The sequence below is a fragment of the Carcharodon carcharias genome, chromosome 2 (assembly GCF_017639515.1).
Source record: "Carcharodon carcharias isolate sCarCar2 chromosome 2, sCarCar2.pri, whole genome shotgun sequence".
NCBI classification, from domain to species: Eukaryota; Metazoa; Chordata; class Chondrichthyes; order Lamniformes; family Lamnidae; genus Carcharodon; species Carcharodon carcharias.
The window spans coordinates 225,258,775-225,271,241 of NC_054468.1; the positions used below are offsets into that span (position 1 = coordinate 225,258,775).

General features: G+C 43.1%; 1 protein-coding gene across 1 annotated transcript in view; it reads right to left on the reverse strand.

Annotated features, from left to right (window-relative positions):
* ints9 (integrator complex subunit 9) overlaps positions 1 to 12,467 on the reverse strand; it is a 46,167-nt gene that overhangs the window by 33,442 nt on the left and 258 nt on the right. The window contains exon 2 of the mRNA XM_041181668.1: positions 8,606 to 8,733. Within this exon, the coding sequence (XP_041037602.1) occupies positions 8,606 to 8,733 (128 nt within the window). The remainder of the gene's footprint in view (positions 1 to 8,605; positions 8,734 to 12,467) is intronic.

Below are 12,467 nucleotides of genomic sequence, written 5' to 3' on the forward strand. Positions count from 1 at the left end.
CTTCTCAAGGGAAATTAGGGATGGGCAATAAATACTGGGTTTGCCAGTGATATCCCACAAATGAATAAAAGAAGTTACTAAATAGGTCAGTGAAAAGGAAAGAGATTAAACAGGGTATAACATCCATGACAAATAATCACACTTCCTCACATGAGGTTTAATTTGCTACACAAGTACTACAATTATATGCTTAAAAAGTCACAGAGGTGCAAATGAACACACGAGTTAGGAGCAGGAATAGGCCACTTGGCCCTTAGAGCCTGCTCTGCCATTCAATTAGTTCATGGCAGATCTGACTGTAGTATCCCGCCTACCCCCCGATAACCTTTCACCCCTTGCTCATCAAGAACTTATTTACCTCTGCCTTGAAAATATTCAAAGACTCTGCTTCCACTGCCTTTTGAGGAAGGACGTTCCAAAGACTCACTACCCTCAGAAAATAAATTCTTCTCATCTCTGTCTTAAATGGGCAATCCCTTATTTTTAAACAATGACCTCTAGTTCTAGATTCTCCCACAAGAGGAAACATCCTCTCCACATCCACCCTGTCAAGACTCCTCAGGATCATACATGTTTCAATCAAGTTGCCTCTCACTCTTCTGAACTCCAGTGGTACCCTGTCCAATCTTTCTTTATTAGACAACCCACGCATTCCCGGTTTTAGTTTAGTAAACCTTCTCTGAACTGCTTCTAACGCATTTACATCCTTCCTTAAATAAGGAGATCAATGTTCTACACAGTACTCCAGATGTGGTCTTACCAGTGTCCTGTACAACTGAAGTATAACCTCCTTACTTCTGTATTCAATTCCCCTCAAAATAAACAATAACATTCTCTTAGCTTTCCTAATTACTTGCTGCACCCGCATATTAGCCTTTTATGATTCATGCACTAAGTAACCCAGATCCCTCTGAACCTCAGAGTTCCGCAATCTCTCACCATTTAGATGATATTCTTTTTTATTCTTCCTGCCAAAATGGACAATTTCGTATTGTCCCACACTCTACTCCATTTGCCAGAACTTTACCCACTCACTTAATCTATCTAAGTCCCATTGTAGCCTCATGTTCTCTTCACAATTTACTTTCCTACCCATCTTTATATCATCTGAAAACTTAGTAACGGTACCTTCTATTCCTTCACCCAAGTCATTTATATAAATTGTAAGTTGAGGCCCCAGCATTGATTCCTGTGGCATTCCACTCATTACGTCCTGCCAACTAGAAAAATAGCCATTTATGGCTGCCCTCTGTTTTCTTAGCTATCCAATATTCTATTCATGCCAATGTTACCCCCTACACCATCAGTTTTTATTTTCCACAATAACTTTTGATGTGGCACCTTAACAAATGCCTTCTTGCAATCTAAGTACAGTACATCCACCAGTTTCCCTTTATCCATAGCACATGTGACTCCTTCAAAGAGCTTCAATAAAATGGTTAAACATGATTTCCATTTCACAAAATCATGTTGACTCTGCCTGATTGCTCGGAATGTTTCTAAGTGCCCTGCCATAATATCTTTAATAATAGCTTCCAACATTTTCCCAATGACAGATGTTAAGCGAACTGGCCTGTTGTTTCCCATTTCCTGTCTCACTCCCTTTTTAAATAAAAGGAGTTACATTTGCTATTTTCTAATCTAATGGCACCTTCCCCGAATCTAGGGAATTTTGGAAAATTAAAACCAACACATCATCTATCTCACTAGCCACTTCTTTCAAGACCCTAGGATGAAGTCCATCTGGACCCGGGCATTTGTCGGCCCGCAGCTCCAACAATATGCTAAGTACCACTTCCCTGGTGATTGTAATTTCCACCCCCAGCTCCCCAACCCCCAGAGTTCCTCTCTCCCTTCCAATTCCTGAGTTACAGCTCCTTCTGGGATGTTACTTGTATCCTCTATAGTGAAGACCAATGCAAAATACCTGATCAATTCATCTGCCATCTCTTAATTTTCCATTACCAATCCCCCAGACTCACTTTCAATAGGACCAATGCTCACTTTGTTAACTCTTCTCCTATTTGAGTATCTGAGAAGCGTAACTTCCAGGTGATATAATGGAAGCATTAAAGCTATGAAGGTAACAGACTACATCTTTGTGGACAGACTATTTGAACTGGCCAGGTTACAGAAATCAAGGGGTCATGTGTATAAGCTGTGAGAGCATAGGATTAGGTTAGACATCAAGTGGATTCACTGCAACAATTCAAACAAATCTGAATAAGTTATCTGCTGCAGTTAACATCTGCTGCTTGTATCTACTCCTACCAGAAGATCTGCTGTCATGGCATGTCACGCTCATCTGTCTTGCGCCATTCTCACACACGCACTGTAGCTCGCCTGCAACCGCTCTGTGACATCGATCATCCAACTATGCCTAGGTTGACCCCTCTTTGTCTGGTGCTGCTTTGGGCTGCAATAGAGTGCTTAATTTGGAGTTTGGTGACTGAGGGAATTTAAGGGTTAATTTCTATCTAAAGTCTAGTCTTTCTTTAATTTAGTAATTAACTAAAAGTTGCTGTTTGGGTTGGAAGAAGGTGAGTTTTAGGCCAGCTTTAAAGTATGTTTATACAGGCTCTGCTTGCAGCTACAACTAGTTAATTAGATAACTGGCTTAAACAGGTTTTCAGAGGCTAGATTCAGAGTATAAAAACAGGCCATCTTACAGTGCTGACTTTGGGCTGCAGTAGAGTGCTTAAGTTGGAGTTTGGTGACTGAGGGAGTTCGGTGAGGAGGGAACGAAACGATCCTTTGAGTACCATGAGTACGGTCGGGTAAGTATTTACTACTTTTATCGCTTATAGTTTTTAAGGTCTTATTTTGTGGTTCATCGTTTGTAAGGGCTATATTCTGAAACAACAAGGAGCAGGGAAGAAGGGCCCTAGAGTAATTGATATTAAGTATCTTCCAAAAGGTTTAATTTAATTTAAAGGGGTATGTCATGGCAGGAGAGCTCAAAGCCGTGGTATGTTCCTCCTGCTCTATGTGAGAAGCTGGGAACATTTCCAGTGCCTTGGGCCAGCATGTGTTCTCCAGCTGCAGTTCCTGGAAGCCCGGATTTCGGAGCTGGAGTGGCGGCTGCGGACACTGTGGAGAGTATCGTGGATAGTGTGTATAGAGAGGTAGTCACACGGCAGGCTAAGAGTCCACAGGCAGGGAGGGAATGGGTGACTACAAGGCAGAGCAAGAGGACTAGGCAGGGAGTGCAGGAATCTTCTGTGGCTATTCCCCTGCAAAACAGATATACCGCTTTGGATACTGTTGAGGGGAATGGCCTCTCAGGGGAAAGCAGCAACAGCCAAATTCGTTGCACCACGGTTGGCTCTGCTGCACGGAGGAGGAATAAAAAGCATGGGAATGCAATAGTTACAGGGGATTCAATTAGAAGGGGAATAGATAGGCCTTTCTGTGGCTGCAAACGAGACTCCAGGATGGTAGGTTGCCTCCCTGGTGCTAGGGTCAAGGATGTCTCAGAGCGGCTACAGGACATTCTGAAGGGGGAGGGTGAACAGCCAGTGGTCACGGTACACATTGGTACAAACAACTTAGATAAAAAAAAGGGATGAGCTCCTAAAAGCAGAACATAGGGAGTTAAGAAGTAAGTTGAAAAGTAGGACATCAAAGGTAGCCAGAATAGAAATAGCAAGATATATCGGATGAATACGTGACTGAAGAGATGGTGTGAGCGGGAGGGTTTCAGATTCCTGGGACATTGGGATCGGTTTCGGGGGACGTGGGACCTGTACAAAGTGGACGGCTTATAGCTGGGCAGGACCGGGACTGATGTCCTAGGGGGAATATTTGCTAAAGTGGTTAGGGAGGGTTTAAACTAAAATGGCAGGGGGATGGGAACCTATGCAAGGAGTCAGGGGAGGTGGAATCAAGGACAAGAACAAGACAGAAAAGGGGAACAAGAAAAGTGATGGGCAGAGGAAATCAAGGGCAAGAATCAAACAGGCCCCAGTGAAAAATAGTGGGAACGGTGCAAGTAAAAAGACGAGCCTAAAGGCTTTGTGCTTTAACGTGAGGGGCATTCGCAATAAAGTGGATGAATTAACCGCGCAAATAGATGTAAACAGGTATGATATAGTTGTGATTACGGAGACATGGCTGCAGGGTGACCAGGGTTGGGAACTGAACATCCAGGGCTATTCAGTATTTAGGAAGGACAGATAAAAAGGAAAAGGTGGTGGAGTTGCATTGCTGGTTAAAGAGGAAATTAACGCAATAGTGAGGAAAGATATTAGCCCTGATGATGTGGAATCTGTATGAGTAGAACTGAAAAACATTAAGGGGCAAAAAACGTTAGTGGGGGTGGTATATGGACCTCCAAACTGTAGTGGTAATGTTGGGAATGGCATTAAACAGGAACTTAGAGACACATGTAATAAAGGAACACCTGTAATTATGGGTGACTCTAATCTGCATATAGATTGGGCAAATCAAATTAGTAACAGTACTGTCGAGGAGGAATTTCTGGAGTGTATACGGGGTGGCTTTCTGGACCAATATGTTGAAGAACTAACAAGAGAACAGGCCATCCCAGACTGGGTATTGTGTAATGAAAAAGGAATAATTGGCAATTTAGTTGTGCGAGGCCCCTTGGGGATGACCAACCATAATATGATAGAATTCTTCATCAAGATGGAATGTGATTCTGAGACTGTGGTCCTGAATCTTAATAAAGGAAACTACAATGGTATGAGGCGCAAGTTGGCTATGATGGATTGGGAAACGTTACTTAAAGGGATGATGGTGGATAGGCAATGGCAAACATTCAAAGAGCGCATGGGTGAACTGCGACAATTGTTTATTCCTGTCTGGTGCAAAAGTAAAGCAGGAAAGGTGCCCAAACCAAGGCTTACAAGGGAAATTAGAGATAGTATTAAATTCAAGGAAGAGGCATACAAATTGGCCAGAAAAAACAACAGACCTGAGGATTGGGAACAGTTTAGAATTCAGCAAAGGAGGACCAAGGGATTGATTAAGAAGGGGAAAACAGAGTACGAGAGTAAGCCTCCGGGAACATAAAAACTGACTGTAAAAGTTTCTATAGGTATGTGAAGAGAAAAAGATTGAAGACAAATGTAGGTCCTTTACAGTCAGAAACAGGGCAATTTATAATAGGGACAAAGAAATGGCTGACCAACTAAATACATACTTTGGTCCTGTCTTCACAAAGGAGAACACAAATAAAATACCAGAAATGTTGGGGAACACAGGGTTTAGTGAGTGGGAGGAACAGAAAGAAATCAGTATTAGTAGGGAAATGGTGTTGGGGAAATTGATGGGATTGAAAGCTGATAAGTTCCCGGGGCCTGATAATCTACGTCCCAGAGTACTTAAGGAAGTGGCCCTAGAAATAGTGGATGCATTGGTGGTCATCTTCCGAGATTCTACAGACCCTGGAACAGTTCATACAGATTGGAGGGTGGCTAACGTAACCCCAATATTTAAAAAGGGTGGTAGAGGGAAAACAGGGAATTATAGACCAGTCAGCCTGACGTCGGTGGTGGGGAAAATTCTAAAGCCTATTATAAAATATTTAATAGCTGAACACGTGGAAAACAGTGCCAGAATCAGACCTAGTCAGCATGAATTTATGAAAGGGAAATCATGTTTGACAAATCTACTGGAATTTTTTGAGGACGTAACTAGTAGAGTTGATGAGGGGGAGCCAGTAGATATGATTTATTTGGACTTTCAGAAGGCTTGACAACGTCCCACGTAAGAGATTAGCATGTAAAATTAAAGTGCATGGGATTGGAGATAGTGTATTGAGATGAATAGAAAACCAGTTGGCAGACAGGAAACAAAGAGTAGGAATAAACAGGTCTTTTTCCAAATGGCAGGCAGTGACTAGTGGGGTACCGCAGGGATCGGTGCTGGGACCCCAGCTATTCTTAATATACATTAATGATTTAGATGATGGAACTAAATGTAATATATCCAAATGGATTTATGAAAGGGAAATCATGCTTGACAAATCTACTGGAATTTTTCGAGGATGTAAATAGTAGAGTTGATGAGGGGGAGCCAGTGGATGTGATTTATTTGGACTTTCAGAAGGCTTGACAAAGTCCTGCATAACTGATGACACAAAGCTGGGTGGGAGGGTGAGCTGTGAGGAGGATGCAGAGATGCTTCAGTGTGACTTGGACAAGCTGAGTGAGTGGGCAAATGCATGGCAGATGCAGTATAATGTGGATAAATGTGAGGTTATCCACTTTGGTAGCAAAAACAGGAAGGCAGATTATCTGAATGGCTATAAATTGAGAGAGGGGAATGTGCAACGAGACCTGGGTGTTCTTGTACACCAGTTGCTGAAGGTAAGCTTGCAGGTGCAGCAGGCGGTAAAGAATGCAAATGGTATGTTGGTCTTCATAGCGAGAGGATTTGAGTACAGGAGCAGGGATGTCTTGCTGCAATTATACAGGGCCTTGGTGAGACCACACCTGAAATATTGTATGCAGTTTTGGTCTCCTTATCTGGGGGAAGGATGTGCTTGCTATAGAGGGAGTGCAGCGAAGGTGTACCAGACTGATTCCTGGGATGGCGGGACTGACATATGGAGGAGGGATTGAGTTGGTTAGGATTATATTCGCTGGAGTTCAGAAGAATGAGGGGGATCTCATAGAAACCTATTAAATTCTAACAGGACTAGACAGGGTGGATGTAGGAAGGATGTTCCCAATGGTGGGGGAGTCCAGAACCAGAGGTCACAGTCTGGGGATATGGGGTGGGCCATTTAGGACTGAGATGAGGAGAAGTTTGTTCACCCAGAGAGTGGTGAGCCTGTGGAATTCGTTACCACAGAAAATAGTTGAGGCCAAAACATTATATGCTTTCAAGAAGGAGTTCGATATAGCTCTTGGGGTGAAAGGGATCAAAGGATATGGGGAGAAAGCGGTAGCAGGCTATTGAGTTGGATGATCAACCATGATCATAATGAATGGCGGAGCAAGCTCGAAGGGCCGAATGGCCTACTCCTGCTCCTATTGTCTATGTTCCATGTTTATGTTTCTTTCCGCTGCCCTCCACTTTGCCCTCGAGAAGAGATCTCAGTAGCTTTTCGGCTTTGATCAAATGACTGAAGTACTGACATTTTCCTTTCTGGATGTCGCTTTTTAGAGTTCTTTTAGTTCTTGCAATTTCAAGCACCTCTTCATTTATCTTGTGGTCTGTGTATGGATTTTTAAACATACATCTTAGCAGTCACATTTCTAAGACCTCTATTTTCTTCCACAGTTCTTTACTTATTGTCCAGGTTTCCATGGCATACAGGAAACTGGATAGAATCCAGCATCTTATGAATATTTTCCTGGTTACAAGCTTGAGTTTTCTCGTTGTTAACACATCTTTCACCTTCACAGAAGATTAATATCACTGTTGATCAAAGATGGATGGAATGTAGTGAATGCAGTTCCAAGTCACTGTGGTCTCTTGGAACCTGTTTTGATCACCTTCAGGAATCGAAGAGGAATTTCCCAGAATATTTTACCCGGAATGGTCTAGGATTTATTAACCCTTTTTTTGCCTCCCCTAGGCTGTTGGTGCAAGGGGCCATTGGAGAGACATGATGCTGAGCTACATTGTGACTAGGACAGCATCCATGGACCATCCAGTCACTTACCGTCCACCATTCCATACGTTCCTCACACATGAGCCCAGGCAGTGAGCGTTAGCAAGTTGTTTGACCGTGGCAGGCATTACATCCAAGCCTAATCCATGCATCACATAATGTCCATAAAGGAAGAGCTTCCAGATATGGGTTATTGGATATTGATTTGTGGAGCTACTGGAAAATTATAGAGATTTTCCATTATTTCTTTTGTAGAAATTCCAGCCTACTGTGGATATGTTTTTATATTCTCCAATCATTAAATTGTTTCACTTCAGTGTTAACTTGTTTGAAAATTGTTATTTCCCACTCTCTTGAGGTTATATGAAACATTCTTCCAGCCTCCCATTTCATGATGGTACCCTTATACATGCTGGCACCCTTCATGTTACCACAGTTAAACTCCCCCCAGTTCTTACTGACACTCTTTCCCCCCCAGCCCTCCCATGAAGTTAGTCTTCTTGGATTTCCCACCATCCCACTGCTCCTCAACCCAGCTACAGCTGTGATCTGGTGTGCGGCTGTTCCAAAGGATTGAACTTCACTGTTGAAGGCAGTTCCAGCTCTCGCAAATTCAGAGATGTTACATCAACGTAGTGCAATCCCACTAGCAACATTAGGTAGGTGCAGGATGAGTTTTGGGGTGTGTTGGGTGGATGAGGGGCAGGATTTACAGGCATTTTGACATTAAGAAACCAGCAGCATTGTCTGGTAGCTCCAGTGATCAGCAGCAGGAACATGGCCTAAGTTTTGTTCATCGGTGTCTGGTGTCACTAATGTTCTACCCTTATCATTATCCCAGTTTAGCTAAGGTAATTTAGTAGAGACGGGGGCCTTAACCTAGCATATTTCTAGTATGTCCGTTGCAATCTTACATCAGGTGGTATATTTGGCAAAATGAATTATCAGTGGAGCCTCTGTGATTTACAATTTTAAAAAAGTTACCTAGAAATATTGGAACATTCAATAGGAGAAGCTTACCTGTGGACAAGTGGCAAAGGCAAGAATTGGAGAGCCGAGGTCATGTCTAACCCACAGTCCAGCATGATAGTGGTGGACTTGAACTTCAGGACATTGCATGGCAATGTTGGATGACCAGACAAACAGTACTAAGGGAAGAAGCAAAAGAACAGGGTTTCACTGCCCAAAGAAACACACAAGCATGTGATGCACAGTGTTCAGTACTGTTGGACTCTCCGCAAACATTGAAGCAATCTGTGGCCATATGCAGTAAGACCTGGGCAACATTCAAGGTTGGGCTAATAGATAAGTGGCAAGTAACTTTTACACCGCACAATTTCAGGCAATGGCTATCTCCAACTAGAGAGAATCTAACCATCTCCTCATGACATTCAATAGCATTACCATCGCTAAATCCCCCAACAAATCATGTGGGCTACCAATGACCAGAAATTTAACTGCAGCAGCCATATAAATACTGTGGCTACAAGAGGTCAGATGCTATGAATTCTGTAATAGGTAACTTACCTGACTCCCCAAAGCCTGTCCGACATCTACAAGGCACAAGTCCAGAGTGTGATGGAATATGCTCCACTTGCCTGGATGAGTGCAGCTCCAACAACATCAAGAAGCTTGACACCATCCAGGACAAAGCAGCCCACTTGATCAGCACTCCATCCACCACCTTAAACATTCCTCCTCCTTCTTCCTAGGCAGTACCTTGGGATCCAGGATGACTTATTTCTACTCCAGTTGGATGGCTTCTGAAGTGACTGATGAGTACAATCTGCAGACTCTGTTACAAAACAGGCAGCTGGTGCCCTAAGAGTCAGGCAGATGAGGTGTTTGGAGGTTATGTGCTCGCTAGCCCAGCATTTATGGCCCATCTTTAATTACCCTTGAGAAGGTGGTGGTGAGCTGCCTTCTTGAGCCGCTGTAGTCCAAGTGGTGTAGGTATACCCACAGTGCTGTTAGGGAGGGAGTTTCAGGATTTTGACCCAAGTGACAGTGAAGGAACAGCGATATATTTCCAAGTCAGGATGATGTGTGGCTTGGAGGAGAACTTCCAGGTGGTGGTGTGCCCAAGAGTCTGCTGCCCTTGCACTTCGAGATGCCAGTGTTGTAGATGTACTGGAGCAGCTTAGCTAGGCCCGCGGCAAATTCTGGACCACAAGTCTTAGTACTATTGCTGGAATGTAGTCAGAGGCCATAGATTGTGCAGTATGAAGTGCCTTCAGCCGCTTCTTCATACCACGTGGATTGAATCAAATTGGCTGAAGACTGGCATCCGTGATGCTGGGGACCACTGGGGGAGGCCAAGATGGATCATCCACTTGGCACTTTTGGCTGAAGATTGTAACAAATGCTTCAGCCTTATCTTTTGCATTGAAGTCCTGGGTTCCTCCATCATTGAGGATGGGGGTTATCTGTGGAGCCTCCTCCTCGCAAGTTGTTTAACTGTCCACCACCATTCATGACTGGATGTGGCAGGAGTGCAGAGCTTCTGGAATAAGCTTTTTCTATTTTTGTCACAAGTCAAGGCCTCCCGTGAGTCGGCGGGTATGCTCATTCTTTATCAAGAATATAAATGTTTAAACGTTCACTCCCTCCACCATTGGCACACAGTAGCAGGAGTGTGTACCATCTACAAGGTGCACTGCAGCAACTCGCCAAGCCTCCTTCAACAGCATCTTCCAATCCCACAACCTCTACCACCTAGAAGGACGAGGGCAGCAGAGTCCTGGGAACACTACCACCTGCAAATTCCACTCCAAGTTACACATCATCCTGACTTCAAACTGTATTGCCGTTCCTTCACAGTGGCTGGGTCAAAATCTTAAAATTCTCTTCCAAACAGAACTGTGGGTGTTCTTACTTCTCTCCAATTAAAGTACCACATCATGAATTCAGTCCCCTATATGATGCAACAACTTGCGGGTTATAATAGATTTTATAAAACAAAATAGGTTCCAGCCAGCAGGGGTTTTCATCCCTAAACCCACTACCTTGAATTTTCCAGGTTATTGATCATGTCCTTTCTCATTGGTGTTATGGCACGGTGGATGGTGAACAGAGAGCTGCTCAAATCCCAGAGCGCACTTGAAACAGCTGCCAAAATGGCTTTTGCAATTTGTATAGTATGAGGGAGTGGTTTTAAAATGAGGAAATGATGTCCCTGAATAGTTGTGAAGATTTTATAGTAAAGTAAACATTTATTAAAAGAATAAAAAAAAACACAATTACCTTAAACACATGAATGGTTTCACACAGTGAACTTTCAAATAGTTCCACAAATCTTAACTTAACTACCCTCAGAGCTAACCTCCCCCTTTTCTGTTCAGTAACTATCATAATAGATTTTAGAACCTATAGGAGTGCGGTAGTTTTTGCCACAGTGCCTTTTCCTTAGGTTGTCCTCGGAGGCTGACAGCAACTGCTTCTTTCAGTCTGGTCTCATTCACACTGTTTTCTGGGAGTTTTGACCAGCTACCCTGCTGTCTTCTGGGAGATCTAAACAGCTAACTCCTCATGTAAGCTTCAGTATTTCCTTAAATGCGTTCCTTCCCTTTGATCTCTCTATTATCTCAACCAGTGTCTTCAGAAATGCTTTCTTCCCAGAACTGATTAAATTGTTCTTTACTTTAGCTCTTAGGCTTGTAAAAACAAACTTACCCTATCCTTACCTTATTTCCTTACACCTTTTTACATCCTGCATATACCCTATTTGAACTAAAACAACTCAGTTCAAAACTATTCCTCATATTGCTTCAATTTAAACTCTGATTGAAGTTTCTCTTGGTTCATTAACATATCAAAACCACTGTTACTATTGACTAGAGAACGTCACTCTAGTTCTTAATCCAGTTACAGCCTGACTTCCAACACATAAGAAAATATGCCAGGGTTATTACCAGAAGAAAAATATTACAATTTCTTGTTTTCTTGACAGTGGGCATGCGGTCACTTATGGCAGTGACTGTTAGGCAGCAATCACCATATAGCTTGTACTTACATAAGTACATTAAAAAGATGGAAGGAAAAAATGAATGCAAAACCAAAAGAGGAAATGTTAGAAGGGGTGGGCAAAGGCTTGATCAAACGGACAGGCTTAACATGAGAGCTAGTGAGAATGAGTCAACAGAAGATATTCCAGACCATGTCCTAGGCAGCTAATAGCACGGCCAGCCGCGTGGGGCTTAGGACATGCTAGTCAACATTTATCACTCGGCCAACATCACTAAAAGACCATGGTCGCATTGAATGGCAGAGCAGGATATACAGGCCTACTCCTGCTCCTATTCTTTATGCTCTAATCTAGCCATTATTGCATTGTTGTTTTTGGGAGCTTGCTGTGCACAAATTGGCTACCGCATTTCCCACATTACAACAGTGACTGCGCCATAAAATTCCTCCATTGGCTGTAAAGTGCTTTGGGATGTTGTGAAAGGTGCTATATACATGCACATCTTTCTTAACCAGCACGGAAGGAGCCAAACAGTAAGTTAACAAGAAACAACTGGATACAGTGATGGGGCGTGAGGGGGATATTTTGGGCCCTTTTTCACGGATGAGTTTAGGGGCACCTTCCTTATGCTCATCGACGTGAACAGATAAAACTCAGGAAGGAGAAAAGGCCTTTCAATTGAAGCTAAACCCTCCCGGATGACATACCAGAGCATCCAGAGGTACCTTGAAAAATATAACCGTATGGTCTTTGCCTCTACAAATTTGTCCAGCAAATCATTCCAGACATTAGAGTGAAGAAGCATCCCTCGTTACATCTCGCAAAGTGAACACACACAGGCTTAATACTCGATATATAACTCATCTCAAACTGTGTTAAGCTCATATTGAAAAATGCATGTCCTCTTGCTCCAAGTTG